Source organism: Balaenoptera borealis, assembly GCF_965194805.1.
Source record: "Balaenoptera borealis genome assembly, chromosome: 11".
In the NCBI taxonomy this organism is placed as follows: Eukaryota; Metazoa; Chordata; class Mammalia; order Artiodactyla; family Balaenopteridae; genus Balaenoptera; species Balaenoptera borealis.
In genome coordinates, this window is record NC_138868.1 from 102,803,087 (window position 1) to 102,821,324 (window position 18,238).

An 18,238-nucleotide genomic window follows, 5' to 3' on the forward strand; every position below is an offset into this window, starting at 1 on the left:
CTCCGAAGCTTCCCCCCTCCGCCACCCCCAGTCTCCGTCCGCAAAGGGGCTTCCTAGTGTGTGGAAACCTTTCCTCCTTCACGGCTCGCTCCCACTGGTGCAGGTCCCGTCCCTATTCTTTTGTCTCTGTTATTTCTTTTTTCTTTTGCCCTACCCAAGTACGTGGGGAGTTTCTTGCCTTTTGGGAGGTCTGACGTTTTCTGCCAGCGTTCAGTGGGTGTTCTGTAGGAGTAGTTTCACGTGTAGATGTATTTCTACTGTATCTGTGGGAAGGAAGGTGATCTCCGCGTCTTACTCTTCCACCATCTTCTCTCCTCCTCCCAGGCAGATTCTTAACCACTGTGTCAAGGAAGATTCTTACGGGGAGATTTCTGTCATTATAAATTATGGACTTGGATTGATTTGTAATCCAGAGAAGCCAAAACCATAGTCTTTTTCTTTATCATTTTTTAAACTTACTATTTCTAACCTTTAGTTACATAAATCTCTGCTATTATTTACATCTGAAAATAGCAGTGTGGATTTAGAAGGCAATATATGTTCCCAAACCATAGCTTTGGTTTGGGAATATTATTGTATAATGGAATTTGTAATGCTGCAAAGATCATGCTGGTTCTGGGACATCCTAGAGTTTACTAAGGTTTGTGGGTGTGGAGCTGGTACTGGGATAATCCTTTATGTCCTTTAACTCTCTGGATTCTTGAAAGAGTAGGACAAATGATAGAGGTATGTTGGAGCCACTTTGGGTACTAGTAGAGTGCAGCTTCTGACCCAGGTTGGAGAAGGTAACTGGGCACCATGCAGGGACTAGAATGAAAAGACTCAACGCATAGTTGGGATATTTAATTTCCTTTGTGTAAAAAGACATAAGACTATTTGGGAAACTTAATTTATCTGTGGCAACAAAAGATTTACTTGACAATGGAAGGGGTTTATATTATTAAATTTTATAGGATAGCTGCAAATTTCAGGATATTTTAAAGCTGATACTGATTATCTGGTTCCCACTAGATAATTTTCTGGCAAGTTTGGGTGGACATAATGAATCTAAGTCAAGAGATAATTTGATAATTTTTATTTTTATTATTTTCTCAGTGTATTTTGTGCCATAGGGAAAACTGATTTGAAGTAACATTCTCACCCTCAGTGGCTTCTGGAGTTGTAAGAACAGAGACCTTCATAATGGTCTTGAGGAGCCAAGCTGCTTTTCTCATTGATCCTAGGAGTGATAGAAAGAATCAGAGTTGAGCCATCATGAACATGTGGCCAGAGCTTTCCTGATACACGGGCTGCAGTTGCAGCCCGGCTCATCACACGTCCAGTCATCAAGCTATTTGGGTAAATAATAAACTAATAAAAATGTTGGCTTCGGGAATTCCCTGGCTGTCCAGTGATTAGGACTCAGTGCTTTCACTGCAGTCCCTGGTCGGGGAACTAAGATCCTGCAAGCCGTGTGGTGCTGCCAAAAAAAAAAGAAGTTGGCTTCTAAGGGTTCTATTAATTTCCCCAGTTTACATTAGGGAACCTTTAGGGATGTTAAGTAACTTACATGCCCAAGGTCATATAGCTAATAAGTGATGGAGGTAGGATTCAAATCTAGGTCCCTATATAGGTCTATTTATCCAGAGCCTGTGCTTTTAACCACTACTCTGTTCTGCCTCTGTCTTATCTGAATCATTTCTTCAGGCAAAGTTGACCACCCCTTTTCTATGCTGTCTAATATATCTACTTAGTACATCTCATATATTAGGTTAGAGGCCAGTCTTTCCCACCTGTTCATGAATTCCTTGGAAGCAAAGCTCCTAGTAATCACTGTACCTAACACAATGCGTGGCACAAAGCAGGTATGCAATAAATGTTTAATGCATGGGTGGATATTATAATTCTTCTCTCCAGACGCTTTTATCTAGCTACTTACACAACACGTCCACTAACTTGTTTAGTAGGTATCTCGACCACGTCCAAACCATCCTTCTCATGTTCCTGGAAAGTTATGCTTTACCTAAGTCTTGCCATCTTAGTCAATGGTACCTACTTTCTCCCATTTACTCAGGCCAAGACCTTAGAGTGTTCTTTAACTTTTTTTTTTTTTTTTTTTTTTACTCAATTCTCACATCCACCAGTAAATCCTGTTCATTCTACTTTAAATATATAATTTGAACCCTACCCCTTGCTCATCACTTTCACTGCAATTATTCTCATCCAAACTATGCTCATTTTTCACCTGGATAATTTTATTACCCTGTCAAGTGGTCTCCCCTCTTCCATCTTTGCTTCCCTACAATCCATTCTCACCTATCAGCATGTTTTTATAGTTGTAGTGAGATCATATATCAATTCCTTGAACAATAGCCTCACTGTCTTATTTAGAATAAAAGCCCAAGTTGTTCCAACGGCTTATGAAGCCCTACGTGGTTTGCTCCTCCTCATTATCACTCTAATCGCATCTCCTGTTACTTTCTCCCTCACTCTCTCTGCCCCAGGCTCACAGGTCTCCTTGCTCTTCTCAAATATGCCAAACAGAAGCTTGTCTCAGGGACTTTGCACTTGCTATTCACTCTAGAATGTTCTTCCCTGTATATACGCATGACTTGCTCCCCCAGCTCTTTTAAGTCTTTGTTCAAATGTCACTTTCTCAGTGGATCCTTCCTGGATTACTTCCTCCCCTATCCCTGGAACTCTCTCTATACTTTCCCTGATTAATATTTCTTCTTGGCATTTGTCACCTTTTAGTATGCTCCATAAATTAAACAATAATTTATTTTGTTTACTGTTTGTCTTTCTTCACCATAATAGAAGCTCCTTGAAGGTAGGGATCTTTATCTCTTTTGTTTACTGCTATTTCCCTAACATCTAGAACGGAATCTGCTACATGATTGATTATAAGTATTTATTAAATACTTTCTGAGTGTATGAAAGAAAAGGTAAGGAAACTCATCATGGAGTTTGGGAACTGCATGTTCAGAACTTTTTGTTTTGGGTTATTTTATGTTTCCAATAACAAAAAAGAATTTATATTTATTTTTTTTCTTTTTTGGTTTTAAAAAAGTTTTATTTTTCTATTTATTTGTTTGTTTTTATTTTTTTTTTTTATTTTATTATTATTTTTTTTTAATGCTATTCTTGTCTGCTTACATTCTTTTTATTTATGTATGTATGTATGTATGTATGGCTGTGTTGGGTCTTCGTTTCTGTGCGAGGGCTTTCTCTAGTTGTGGCAAGCGGGGGCCACTCTTCATAGCGGTGCGGGGGCCACTCTTCATTGCGGTGCGCGGGCCTCTCACTATCGCGGCCTCTCGTTGCCGAGCACAGGCTCCAGACGCGCAGGCTCAGTAATTGTGGCTCACGGGCCGAGTTGCTCCGCGGCATGTGGGATCTTCCCAGACCAGGGCTCGAACCCGTGTCCCCTGCATTGGCAGGCAGATTCTCAACCACTGCGCCACCAGGGAAGCCCTATTTGTTTGTTTTTAATTTTCATTTTTCATTGGAGTATAGTTGATTTACAATGTTGTGTTGGAAGTTTTGGGTTAGATTCACTCTACACATTTCCAGCTTCACAGTCTATGGTTTTGGACTCAGTGGTCTTATGATAGATGTTCCCCCTGCTAAACTATAGGCAGATTTTCACTGAGAAAATTCATCACAAGAGTTATTTCTAGAGAGCAATAATCACTTATCTAGAGTGACCTTTTGTGGGTCAGTTTAGTAGCAGAACTTTCTACAAGTAGCAATTATGTACAATTACTTTCCCTGTTCATGTAACAGTCTTCTCCATCATGAGACTAACTGATTGCGTTCTTTTTTTTTTTTAATTTTATTTTTGGCTGCGTTGGGTCTTTGTTGTTGCACTTGGGCTTTTCTCTTGTTGCAGCGAGCTGCGCACAGGCTTTTTCTCCAGTTGCGGTGAGCGGGGGCCAATCTTCGTTGCGGTGTGCAGGCTTCTCATTGCGGTGGCCTCTCTTGTTGCGGAGCACGGGCTCTAGGTGTGCGGGCCTCAGCAGTTGTGGCTCGTGGGCTCTAGAGCGCAGGCTCAGTAGTTGTGGTGCACGGGCTTAGTTGCTCCGCGGCATGTGGGATCTTCCCGGACCAGGGCTCGAACCCGTGTCCCCTGCATTGGCAGGCGGATTCTCAACCACTGCGCCACCAAGGAAGCCCTGATTGAGTTCTTTACAGTAGTTTTGTCCTGACCCCAGGCAGTGGTTACTCTTCCACCACATCCTCTCAGAAGATCAAAGCCTGGTTGAAAAGCTGAAACCCCCAACCTGCTCTTCAAAAAATAACAATAAAAAAAAATCATCTATCTAAGGGGAGGTATCTAAGGGGAGGTGAGGGTTGTGTCAGTTTAACACAATCCATCCTGACAAAATAAATTAGAGTTTAGGTTTGAAGCTGTAGGGGCTTCAAGTGGTTGGAGGAGGTTTGAGAAAAGCTATTGAGCTCTGTCTCATCTTTAAGCTTGCAGCTCTGTTAAGCTCAATAATCTGAGCTACACTTTCATTGTACTCGCCCTGATAACACGTTAGATGGATCCTCAAATCTTCTCAGAAGTTCTTCTAGCTGTTGTCAACCACTCTCTCAATTCCCAAGCTTGAACCCTTTCCTGCCCTTTCTGAGCCTATTTCTCTACTTTCCCACCCCTCCTGTTTAGTTGATGGAAGTAGAACTTTCCACAGGAGAAGGTGGAAACCACTGGTGATGGATTCCCTTCATTTTCCTTTCCCCAGTCTACAAGCTGACCAGATTTTGTACTCACCTGAACATGTTTTTCCTTTTGTCTCAGAATATTTTTCAATGCAAATCCATCCACTGTCCTTTCGATCCCATTCTCTTAAAGATTTGCTTCTTCACCTATCCCCCTTTTTGCATTTTTAATGTCTCAGTCTCCTTTGCTCCTTCTCCTCAGCTTCTATGACTTGACAATATGCATAAATACACCTCCTAGCACAGTGTCTGGAAATTAGCAGGTGGTTAATAAATATGACTCCTCTAATGCTTCAAGTTTCCCTTATCCTGAGAAAGGCTGACATCTTTTCTTGACACTGAACATTCCCAAACTGCCACACTATTTTCTTTCCTTCTCAAACTTCTTACACAAACATCCTGTGCTCCCAGTCTCTTTCTCCACTCTTTCTGCTCATCCAATTTTCACCACATTTCATAATCAATCTAATTATGAAATCAAACGGGGACTTCCCTGGTGGCGCAGTGGTTAAGAATCCGCCTGCCAGCGCAGGGGACACGGGCTCGATCCCTCATCCGGGAAGATCCCACATGCCGTGGAACAACTAAGCCCGTGCGCCACAACTACTGAGCCTGTGCTCTAGAGCCTGCGAGCCACACCTACTGAGCCCATGTGCCACAACTACTGAAGCCCACACGCCTAGAGCCTGTGCTCTGCAACAAGAGAGGTCACCGCAATGAGAAGCCTGCGCATCACTACAAAGAGAGGAGTAGCCCCCGCTCCCCGCAACTAGAGAAAGCCCGCGTGCAGCAATGAAGACCAAACACAGCCAAAAGTAATAAATAAGTTAATTAATTAAAAAAAAGAAATCAAACACTCTCTCTTAGTCTTCATCCAGCTCGACTCCTCTATGGCATTTGACAACACTGACCACTTTCTCCTTTTAAAATTTTCTTCTTTTTTGGATTTTTTTTCTCTTCTGAGTCTCCCCTTTAATTCTTCTTCCTCACTTTTTGTTGGTGGGTAATCTTCTGCCTCCACCAGTTCTTCCTTAAATGTTGAAAAAGTCCAGATTTCTGTCCTTAGCAAGTTTTTCTTTTCCTTTTATTATTATTATTATTATTATTATTATTATTTTGGCTGTGCCGCATGGCATGTGGGACCTTAGTTCCCCAACCAGGGGTTGAACCCATGCCCCATGCAATGGAAGCGCAGACTCCTAACCTCTGGACCGCCAGGGAATTCCCAAGTTTTTCTTTTTAATGTGCACACCTTCTTTCTCATACACACCCATGCCCTGAACTTACAGATTAAGTTTGCAGATTACCCCCAAAGCCGTATCTCCTTTCAGACCTTTTTTTCCACAACGGATCCATTTCTACCTTCTGGATAAACTAGAACTCAATAAGACAAAACTGAGCACACCATCTTCCTCTCATGCTTTTTCTCTTTTTCCGCGTTTCTAGCTTGAGTACTGCCAGCTCTCACCTAGATCCCCACAGCTGTCTGTGCATGTTGTGTCTTCTTCACCTTTGCATCCTCTGCTTCATCCCCCAGCTCTTGGTACATTCAATTTTGTTGAATGAATTAGTGAATAGCCAACAGAGTCACCACCTTCAATCCTATTCATTTCCCTGAAGTTTGCTCTTCTCAGGCTCAGTTCTTCCCATGGGGTGTTCGTGCTGTCTCCAGCACAGTGATATATATAGTCTGTCTCATTCCCTCCTTGGCTATATCTATTCTCTAGGGACGATTCATTTTAAAGAGTGCTTTATGCTTTATGTTCAGCCTTCCTGTGTTCTTTAAGGTATGTCTCGTGTGTGTGCACACCCATATACATATGTGTGTATTTCTCTATTAACTTGATCATTAATTGGTATATTTAATCCACTTACACATAATTATTTATATATTTGGGTTTTTAGCTACCATTTATTTGCTATGTACTTGACCCATCTATTTTATATTCCTTTTTCTCTTTTATTGCCTTCACTTTCATTACTTTTCACTACTTCATTATTTTCCCTCTGTTAAGATATCAGCTGTACATTCTTTTATTATTCTTTTAGCGGCTACCCCAGAGTTCAACATATATCCTTGATTATTACCATCTAAAAAACATAGTACTTCACCTTCCCAACAATGCTTGAACCTTAAAATATTTTACCTCCATCTCCTCTCCCCGTCTTACCTGCTATTATTGACATGTATTTTAATTTTTTTTTCATTTTCTGCTTTATTCACTTGTATAACATTTGAATTATTTTATGAGCATGATTCTTTTCAAAATAAAAAAATAAACATTCTAAAACCAACTCATCTACCAAGTTAACAACCCCTTTGCTTTCACTGGCTGTTTGTTTCTCTCTTCGGCTAAAGCAGTTTCTGAACAGAGAGGGGGAGTACTGGGGCGCCAGAGCAGGTCCAGCACAAGCTGCCTGGGCGTTCCTATTTACTGATGAAGAAATTGAGATCCAGAGAGGGTTGTAACACATGCCGAGGGGGCCTTCTCCTTGGGCAAGACTTCCTGGTCCTGAGTAGCTGCAGCTCGAGTCCTGACCTGGGGTTCGTGCTGACCCGCTGTGCAACTCCCCTCTCCGGGCCTCAGATTCCCCCTGCACACTGGGAGGACCAGACTCAATAATGGACAGGCCCTACCACCTTGGACAGTCTTGGATTCCAGGTTCCAAAGACCTGTTCCTTTCTCAGAGGAGAAGGGGCTGATGTGACGCCATCCTTCCCATGGCTGGCCTCTGGATACCGAGGGCACCCATCTAGGACAGCCTTTCATTTAATCCTCTCAATAGCTCGATGGGGTGCAGCTGGTGTTATCCTCAGTTACAGAGGAGGACACCGAGACTCAGAGAGGTTAAGTTACTGGCACAAGGTCACACAGCTAGTGAGTGGGATAACTGGAATGCAGTCCTGGGGTGCAGCCAGGAGGTGGTGGCTGGGGAGGAAGGCTGAGAGCAGGTGCCACATCCCACACATATGGTCTTGGGCAGGCCCACTCCCTCCACTCCTTCCAGAGGCAGCTCAGCCCATGGGTCCCTCTCCAAAGGCCTGTGCTCCCCTTTCCTGGAATGAGCTCATGTCTGTTCAGATTCTGTTTTGGGGGGAGGAAGGGGAGAAAAAATGAGGGATTTGCTTTGAATGCCTTTTTTTTTTAAATTAAATTAAATTTATTTATTTATACAGCAGGTTCTTATTAGTTATCTATTTTATACGTATTAGTGTATATATGTCAATCCCAATCTCCCAATTCATCCCACCACCACCACCCCCCACCACTTTCCCCCCTTGGTGTCAATACGTTTGTTCTCTACATCTGTGTCTCTATTTCTGCCCTGCAAACCGGTTCATCTGTACCATTTCTCTAGGTTCCACATATATACGTTAATATACTATATTTGTTTTTCTCTTTCTGACTTACTTCACTCTGTATGACAGTCTCTAGATCCATCCACGTCTCTACAAATGACCCAATTTCATTCCTTTTTATGGCTGAGTAATATTCCATTGTATATATGTACCACATCTTCTTTATCCATTCAACTGTTGACGAGCATTTAGGTTGCTTCCATTACATGGCTATTGTACATAGTGCTGCAATGAACATTGGGGTGCATGTGTTTTCTTGAATTATGGTTTTCACTGAGTATATGCCCAGTAGTGGGATTGCTGGGTCATATGGTAATTCTGTTTTTAGTTTTTTAAGGAACCTCCATACTGTTCTCCATAGTGGCTGTATCAATTTACATTCCCACCAACAGGGCAAGAGGGTTCCCTTTTCTCCACACCCTCTCCAGCATTTGTTGTTTGTAGCTTTTCTGATGATGCCCATTCTAACTGGTGTGAGGTGATATCTCATTGTAGTTTTGATTTGCATTTCTCTAATAATTAGTGATGTTGAGCAGCTTTTCATGTGCTTCATGGCCATCTGTATGTCTTCTTTGGAGAAATGTCTATTTAGGTCTTCTGCCCATTTTTTGATTGGGTTGTTTGTTTTTTTAATACTGAGCTGCATGAGCTACTTGTATATTTTGGAGATTAATCCTTTGTCTGTTGATTCGTTTGCAAATATTTTCTCCCATTCTGAGGGTTGTCTTTTCGTTTTGTTTGTAGTTTCCTTTGCTTTGCAAAAGATTTTAAGTTTCATTAGGTGCCATTTGTTTGTTTTTGTTTTTATTTCCATTACTCTAGGTGGTGGATCAAAAAATATCTTGCTGTGATTTATGTCAAAGAGTGTTCTTCCTATGTTTTCCTCTAAGAGTTTTATAGTGTCCGGTCTTACATTTAGGTCTCTAATCCATTTGGAGTTTATTTTTGTGAATGGTGTTAGGGAGTGTTCTAATTTCATTCTTTTACATGTAGCTGTCCAGTCTTCCCAGCACCACTTATTGAAGAGACTGTCTTTTCTCCATTGTATATCCTTGCCTCCTTTGTCATAGATTAGTTGACCATAGGTGCATGTGTTTATCTCTGGGCTTTCTATCCGGTTCCATTGATCTATATTTCTGTTTTTGTGCCAGTACCATACTGTCTTGATTACTGTAGCTTTGTAGTATAGTCTGAAGTCAGGGAGTCTGATTCCTCCAGCTCCGTTTTTTTTCCCTAAAGACTGCTTTGGCTATTCGGGGTCTTTGTGTCTCCATACAAATTTTAAGATTTTTTGTTCTAGTTCTGTAAAAAATGCCACTAGTAATTTGATAGGGATTGCATTGAATCTGTAGATTGCTTTGGGTAGTATAGTCATTTTCACAATATTGATTCTTCCAATGCAAGCACATGGTTTATCTCTCCATCTGTTTGTGTCATGTTTGATTTCTTTCATCAGTGTCTTATAGTTTTCTGAGTACAGGCCTTTTACCTCCTTAGGTAGGTTTATTCCTAGGTATTTTATTCTTTCTGTTGCAATGGTGAATGGAATTGTTTCCTTAATTTCTCCTTCTGATCTTTCATTGTTAGTGTATAGGAATGCAAGAGATTTCTGTGCATTAATTTTGTATCCTGCTACTTTACCAAATTCATTGATTAGCTCAAGTAGTTTTCTGGTAGCATCTTTAGGATTCTCTATGTATAGTATCATGTCATCTGCAAACAGTGACAGCTTTACTTCTTCTTTTCCAATTTGTATTCCTTTTATTTCTTTTTCTTCTCTGATTGCCGTGGCTAGGACTTACAAAACTATGTTGAATAATAGTGGCAAGAGTGGACCTCCTTGTCTTGTTCCTGATCTTAGAGGAAATGCTTTCAGTTCTTCACCATTGAGAATGATGTTTGCTGTGGGTTTGTCATATATGGCCTTTATTATGTTGAGGTAGTTTCCCTCTATGCCCACGTTCTGGAGAGTTTTTATCATAAATGGGTATTGAATTTTGCCAAAAGCTTTTTCTGCATCTATTGAGATGATCACATGGTTTTTATTCTTCAGTTTGTTAATATGGTGTATCACATTGATTGATTTGCGTATATTGAAAAATCCTTGCATCCCTGGGATAAATCCCTTGATCATGGTGTATGATCCTTTTAATGTGCTGTTGGATTCTGTTTGCTAGTATTCTGTTGAGGATTTTTGCATCTATATTCATGAGAGTTATTGGTTTGTAATTTTCTTTTTTTGTAGTATCTTTGTCTGGTTTTGGTATCAGGGTGATGGTGGCCTCATAGAATGAGTTTGGGAATCTTCCTTCCTCTGCAATTTTTTGGAAGAGTTTGAGAAGGATGGGTGTTAGCGCTTCTCTAAATGTTTGATAGAATTCACCTATGAAGCCATCTGATCCTGGACTTTTGTTTCTTGGAAGATTTTAAATCACAGTTTCAATTTCATTACTTGTGATTGGTCTGTTCATATTTTCTGTTTCTTCCTGGTTCAGTCTTGGAAGGTTATACCTTTCTAAGAATTTGTCCACTTCTTCCAGGTTATCCATTTTATTGGCATAGAGTTGCTTGTAGTAGTCTCTTAAAATGCTTTGTATTTCTGCGGTGTCCGTTGTAACTTCTCCTTTTTCATTTCTAATTTTATTGATTTGAGTCCTCTCCCCCTTTTTCTTGATCAGTCTGGCTAAAGGTTTATCAATTTTGTTTATCTTCTCAAAGAAACAGCTTTTAGTTTTATTGATCTTTGCTATTGTTTTCTTTGTTTCTATTTCATTTATTTCTGCTCTGATCTTGATGATTTCTTTCCTTCTGCTAACTTTGGGTTTTGTTTGTTCTTCTTTCTCTAGTTCCTTTAGGTGCAGGGTTAGATTGTTTACTTGAGATTTTTCTTGTTTCTTGAGGTAGTCTTGTATTGCTGTAAACTTCCCTCTTAGAACTGCTTTTGCTGCATCCATAGGTTTTGGATTGTCATGTTTTCGTTGTCATTTGTCTCTAGGTATTTTTTGATTTCCTCTTTGATTTCTTCAGTGATCTCTTGGTTATTTAGCAACGTATTGTTTAGCCTCCATGTGTTTGTGTTTTTTACCTTTTTTTCCCCTGTAATTGATTTCTAATCTCATAGCGTCGTGGTCGGAAAAGCTGCTTGGTATGATTTCAATTTTCTTAAATTTACCGAGGCTTGAATGTGACCCAGGATGTTATCTATCCTAGAGAATGTTCCATGTGCACTTGAGAAGAAAGTGTAATCTGCTGTTTTTGGAGGGAATGTCCTATAAATATCAATTAAATCTATCTGGTCTATTGTGTCATTTAAAGCTTGTGTTTCCTTATTAATTTTCTGCCTGGATGATCTTTCCATTCGTGTAAGTGAGGTGTTACAGTCCCCCACAATTATTGTGCACTGTCGATTTCCTCTTTTAGAGCTGTTAACAGTTGTCTTGTGTATTGAGGTGCTCCTATGTTGGGTGCCTATATAATTGTTATATCTTCTTCTTGGATTGATCCCTTGATCATTATGTAGTATCCTTCCTTGTCTCTTGTAACGTTCTTTATTTTATTATTTAAAATATTTATTTATTTTTGGCTGCTTTGGGTCTTCATTGCTGTGCATGGGCTTTCTCTAGTTGCAGTGAGAGGGGGCTACTTTTCATTGTGGTGCACAGGCTTTCACTGTGGTGGCTTCTCTTGTTGCGGATCATGGGCTCTAGGTGTGCAGGCCTCAGTAGTTGTGGCATGCGGACTTCAGTAGTTGTGGCTCACGGGCTCTAGAGTGCAGGCTCAGTAGTTGTGGCACTTGGGCTTAGTTGCTCTGTGGCATGTGGGGTCTTCCTGGACTAGGGCTCGAACCCATGTCCCCTGCACTGGGAGGCGGATTATTAACCACTGTGCCACCAGGGAAGCCCTATTCTTTAAAGTCTATTTTATCTGACATGAGTATTGCTACTCCAGCTTTCTTTTGATTTCCATTTGCATGGAATATCCTTTTCCATCCCCTCACTTTCAGTCTGTATGTGTCCCTAGGTCTGAAGTGGGTCTCTTGTAGACAGCATATATATGGGTCTTGTTTTTGTATCCATTCAGCGAGCCTGTGTCTTTTGGTTGGAGCATTTAATCCTTTCACGTTTAAGGTAATTATCGATATGTATGTTCCTATTACCACTTTCTTAATTCTTATGGGTTTGTTTTTGTAGGTCCTTTTCTTCTCTTGTGTTTCCCACTTAGAGACGTTCCTTTAGCATTTGTTTTAGAGCTGGTTTGGTGGTGCTGAATTCTTTTAGCTTTTGCTTGTCTGTAAAGCTTTTGATTTCTCTGTCTAATCTGAATGAGATCCTTGTGGGTAGAGCAATCTTGGTTGTAGGTTCTTCCCTTTCATCAAATATATCATGCCACTGCCTTCTGGCTTGTAGAGTTTCTGCTGAGAAATCAGCTGTTAACCTTATGGGAGTTCCCTTGTATGTTATTTGTCATTTTTCCCTTGTTGCTTTCAATAATTTTTCATCTTTAATTTTTGCCAATTTGATTACTATGTGTCTCGGCGTGTTTCTCCTTGGGTTTATCCTGTATGGGACTCTCTGTGCTTCCTGGACTTGGGTGGCTATTTCCTTTCCCATGTTAGGGAAGTTTTCAACTATAATCTCTTCAAATATTTTCTCTGGTCCTTTCTCTCTCTCTTCTCCTGGGACCCCTATAATGCGAATGTTGTTGCATTTAATGTTGTCCCAGAGGTCTCTTAGGCTGTCTTCATTTCTTTTCATTCTTTTTTTTTTATTCTGTTCCACAGCAGTGAATTCCACTATTCTGTCTTCCAGGTCACTTATCTGTTCTTCTGCCTCAGTTATTCTGCTATTGATTCCTTCTAATGTGTTTTTCGTTTCAGTTATTATATTGTTCACCTGTTGTTCTTTAATTCTTCTGTTTGTTCTTTAATTCTTCTAGGTCTTTGTTAAACATTTCTTGCATCTTCTCAATCTTTACCTCCATTCTTTCTCCAAGGTCCTGGATCATCTTCACTATCATTATTCTGAATTCTTTTTCTGGAAGGTTTCCTATCTCCAATTTATTTAGCTGTTTTTCTGGGGTTTTATCTTGTTCCTTCATCTGGCACAAAGTCCTCTGCCTTTTCATTTTGTCTTTCTGTGAATGTGGGTTTCCTTCCACAGGCTGCAGAATTGTAGTTCTTCTTGCTTCTGCTGTCTGCCCTCTGGTGGATGAGGCCATCTCTGTATTTTAATTTTCAAAAGGCATTATCTTTGTTTTATACCACCCCTACTGATTTATATTTTTCTACAGTTACCTTTCTGTAGCTTATTATTTACTGTATTTCTGTATTTCTATCTCTTAATCAATATTGCCAAAGGTTTTAGCAGTCTTTTCAAAGAACCAGCCTTTTTCCTTTGTTAATGTAATTTTTTGTCATTACTTTCTGCAGTAGCTCCTTTCTATATTTTGTTATTTAAAAAATTCCTAAGCTGATAATTTAGCTCATTTTTTTTAGCTTCTCCTTTTTTGTTATCCGCTCAGTACCATTTTCAGTGCATCCTATAAGTATCGATATGCAGCATTTACATTTTGTTCTAGTTCTGAGCATTAGTAAATTTCCACGTGATCTCTCCTTTTTATTTTTTTTTTAATTATTTATGGCTGTGTTGGGTCTTCGTTTCTGTGCAAGGGCTTTCTCTAGTTGCGGCAAGCGGGGGCCACTCTTCATCACGGTGCGCAGGCCTCTCACCATCGCGGCCTCTCTTGTTGTGGAGCACAGGCTCCAGATGCGCAGGCTCAGTAGTTGTGGCTCACGGGCCCAGTCGCTCCGCGGCATGTGGGATCTTCCCAGACCAGGGCTCGAACCTGTGTCCCCTGCATTGGCAGGCAGATTCTCAACCACTGCACCACCAGGGAAGCCCGTGATCTCTCCTTTGATGCAAGAGTTCTTTACACTGGGCTTCCCTGGTGGTGCAATGGTTAAGAATCTGCCTGTCAATGCAGGGGACATGGGTTCGAGCCCTGGTCCAGGAAGATCCCACATGCTGCGGAGCAACTAATCCTGTGCGCCACAACTACTGAGCCTGTGCTCTACAGCCCGTGAGCCATAACTACTGAACCTGACGCACCTAGAGCCTGTGCTCCACAACAAGAGAAGCCACCACAATGAGAAGCCCATGTGCATCAACGAAGACCCAATGTAGCCAAAAATAAATTAATTTTTAAAAAAGTTATTTATATGGACATTTTTTAAAGTCTCCAAACATATAACTTATTGTTGTGGAATTTCCAATAAAAAATATTGTGGTCAGAGAACTTAATCTGTATAATACTCACTTGGTATTTAAAACTTTATTACAGTATACACTAGCAATTAATTGTTTTACATCCATTTCAGAATATGTATTCTATAACTGTGAAGCATGAACCTTTATTGCCCACAAGTTATTATGTTGTGTACATTTGTATCCTGAATTCACTAGATTCTGCTGTAGAGTTTGAGCCCTAAGTTCCAGATAATAAAAATATATTTTGCCTTTATTTCCTTCCATTTATTTCTCTTGGGACTCTGCAGTGGAGAAGAGGCTGAATATTACTTGGTTATTCCTAAACTAGTGGCCAAATGGTCTTAATATTATCATTTTAATTTCTTAACTTTGTTAGCAAATCACTTCATCATTTCCAACAATCTAGTAATTTTTTAAGTTGTCAATTAGACTACTTCATATCTTCCTCCAAATAATCTTTTAAAATCTTGCCTTTTTTTTCCTCTGAAACTTTTTTTTAGTAAGGTGTTCGAGAACGCCAGGATTGAACTGTTCACAGAATTCTGAAGGACCCCTCAGGAATGGTAGGGCATCCAGGGCTCCAGCATCCTGTGTTCAGCTGTACTGCTTCTTGCTCGTGCCAGGCTCTCGTACTGGTCCTACTGCTACAAACCATGGTTCTGCTCGTGTTTAGATTCAGGAGACAGCATATTCGTTCAGGAACCTCAGAAAATACGGTCATTTACAAGAGACCAGAGATTTAGTGTCAGCATATGAAACTTTGCAGGAGCAGGAGCAATAAAAGAACTATTTGATTTTTCAACACACTGCACTGTCTCTCAAACTTTCCTTTATGTATAATTCTCGACAGATTTTCACCTACTGCAATAATGCAAATCAGTGAATTAAAAGTAATTTTTTCTGTTACCTCCAGAATTTTATCAACTTCCATAAATGTTATAATCTAGGGGAAATTTTTTTTTTGATGCTGTGCCATTTCACCCAGGACAAACTGTGCTTAAACCTTAGATCAATGGCTCAGAAATGTCTGCATGTTAGGATAATCTCTTTGGCAAACTCCAGACTCAGCTCTTAACCTCAATTCCACCTATGGCTCTGCTAACCATGCCAAGCCTTCTCTATCCTCATGGAAAACTACCATGTCCTCTCAGATTTTTCTGAGTATAGATGATCTTTAAAAGTCTCAGGAACCTGAGGCTCTGGTGAGTGAATGGGTGAAATGGAAAGCCCTAGAAACCAGGGAACTTGGCTGCCCGTGTTACTTTCTAAAATTTCATGTGTGCATACTTCCAGAAGGACAATGGATGACTGGAGTTAAAACCAAACCAGTCAACTGGAACATCATTACTGACCAGAATGAGAATCCCCTTGTTGAGCTGTTAAGCTTAGGCTTTGTCATCCCACCCACGTTCCTCTGGTGAATGCTGGCATGCAGTATGTCGAGAAACAGAGCAGAAGAAACCAGCACAGAAGGCAGTCTCCCTTTTCATGCTTTAATCCATACCCTGTGCTCCATTTTTGGAGGGTGGTCTCCCCAGTCCTTGCCACTCCCACAATCAGAGCAGGTGAGGTTCATCATTATTCAGCCTCATCTCCATGGAACCTTTACCAGGCAACAGAGATCCTTGGGCCATGAGATTCTACTCCTTAGTTCTTAATTACATGAAAATGAAATCACGTAAGAAAAAGCAAACAACGCAAATACATGAAAGCCTTTACTCCTGGTAAATTCTTCAGGGTCCCAGGTTTCCCTGACATCAGAGAATGAGGCAGGGCGGATGGGGTGGGGTGTCAGGAGAACAGTCTGGATGGCCTTGGCCAGCAGCAACAGCTTTCGCTTAAAGTTTCCATAATTGGAGCTCAGATCTTCTCCAGCTTTCTTCACGTAAGTGAAGTGACCCCATCAATCAGGATTCTACAATCATGACAGTGCCTTTGTAAGCTGACACCACTTCAAAATCCCCTCACAAACTCATGTGAAGAGGGTCGGCTGGGTGGGTTTGTATATATGTGGAAACGTAAATGACTTCAACATGGTTTTAATTAGGCGTTACTGAATCCCTCAGCACCCAAATGCTACATCTCACTTGTGGCAGAATAAGCACTAGGGACAAAACCAAGAGACCGGCAGAACAGTAGGAGGGCTAGGCAGGAGCATTCTAACAGGAAAAAACCCCACAAGGAAAGAGGCTTCTGACCAGGCCCCCCTTTCAAGCTGTGTCTGGCACCTGGTGTCATTTTGACAATGGGGAAGGGAGCAGCCTGACAAGGTCCACATGAAGCCGCCTTGATGTTTTTGCCCATCAACCACTACTCGCATCTCTCCCGAGAATCAAAGGAAAGTGCATGGTGAAGAAGTGTATCAGTGAGAGTTGTACAGTTAACCTGTGAAAGTGTGGCAGAGCCATCGGGATGCAGGTCTCCTGCCTTGAGTTCAGGGCTGTGTGCTTTAAGATTTGAGCCCAGGAAGGACAGAATCCTAAAGGATGGTCCCTTATCAAACCTAAGGACTTGTCCTGGGCCACTTTAAACTTGAGGGTGTTAGGTGTCTTTAGGATAATTAACAGCTTATTTGGGGGCAAATATAGTAAACACAACCTCTTAAGTCTTCTAATTCTCCTACTTGACACCTGTGAGGTCGAGGCAGGAGCACTCCCGTCACGGAGAGGCCTCAATTCAGGCGAACTTTGGGAAGAATATCTCCTCAAAGTGTAGAAGAAGGTTGAGAGGTTCTGCCCAGGGGGGTGGGGGGGGGTGGGGTGGGGTGATCTAGTTGTGGGAAGAGGTTACTAACGCACATCTGGGCAGGTCAGGGGACTCCCTAGAAAAGGTCTTCCCAGGCCGACAAGACGGCTTCTCCCGGACCATCCCTGGGAAAGAGTCGAAGGCAGGTGTCCACACGTGGGGACCGGGCTAGGAGGTCTTTCCTGAGTGGGTCCTCTGGTGCCTGATTAAGTGGTAGCCTCTGCTGAAGCTCTTTCCGCAGGTAGGGCATGTGAATGGTTTCTCACCAGTGTGTGTTCTCTGATGCCTGACAAGGTGGTCTCTCCGACTGAAGCTCTTCCCACACTCGGTGCAGCGGCAGGGCCTCACTGAGGCGTGTCCCCTCAGGTGCTTGGCAAAGGCGGCGCTGTGGTTGAAGCAGCGCCCACATTCACTGCACAGATAGAGCTCCTCGGCTGCGTGTGTCTTCCGGTGGGCCAGGTACCGCCTGTGGTCACTGAAGTCCTCTCCACACTCTCCGCACAAGTAGGGTTTGCCTCCAAGGTGGATTCTTTGGTGTGTTGTGAGCACGGATTTCTGGCTGAAGCTTTTGCCACAAATAGTACAGAAGAAGGGTTTCTCTCCCGTATGTGTCCTCTGGTGCCTGACAAGGTCTGAAGTCCAGCGGAAGTGTTTTCCACAATCGTCACACCTATAGGGTTTCTCAACAGGTGGAGTTCTCTCAACCTGGACCAGAGGGGAGGTCTCATGCAGATTCTTCCGGTTTAGGGGATATTTATAAGGAGCGCTCATTTTGTGGACCTTTTGGTGCCTGGCGAGATGTGAGCTCCGTGTGTAACTTTTCCCACACTCCATACATTTATAGGGTTTCTCTCCTGTGTGAGTTCTCAGGTGTCTAACAAGGTGGGAGTTACAAGTGAAACTTTTACCACATACAGGACAGTCATGATGTCTCCCTAACAGGGGGTGGACAGGCATGGTTTCCTGAAGATTCGTTAAACTATTAACTTGAGAAATATTTGTGCCAAATCTTCTTTCGTTAAGTCTACCTGGATCATCCTCAAAGACTATTTCCCAATCTGGAGTCTGGTGAACTTCTGCATCTCCCAAGATAGACCTGTGTAGATCCTCCAAACTCAGATCTTCCGGCTCAGGACACTCCTCCTCATCTTCACTCCTATCTCCT

General features: G+C 41.7%; 1 protein-coding gene across 10 annotated transcripts in view; it reads right to left on the reverse strand.

Moving 5' to 3' along the window:
* Positions 1-2,079: 2,079 nt before the first annotated feature.
* Positions 2,080-18,238, reverse strand: part of ZNF202 (zinc finger protein 202) — a 34,391-nt gene continuing 18,232 nt past the window's right edge. For all 10 annotated transcript variants that reach the window (XM_082339825.1, XM_082339824.1, XM_082339823.1 and 7 more), the window contains one exon: positions 2,080-18,236. In XM_082339825.1, the coding sequence (XP_082195951.1) occupies positions 17,242-18,236 (995 nt within the window). In that variant the 3' untranslated portion in view covers positions 2,080-17,241. The remainder of the gene's footprint in view (positions 18,237-18,238) is intronic.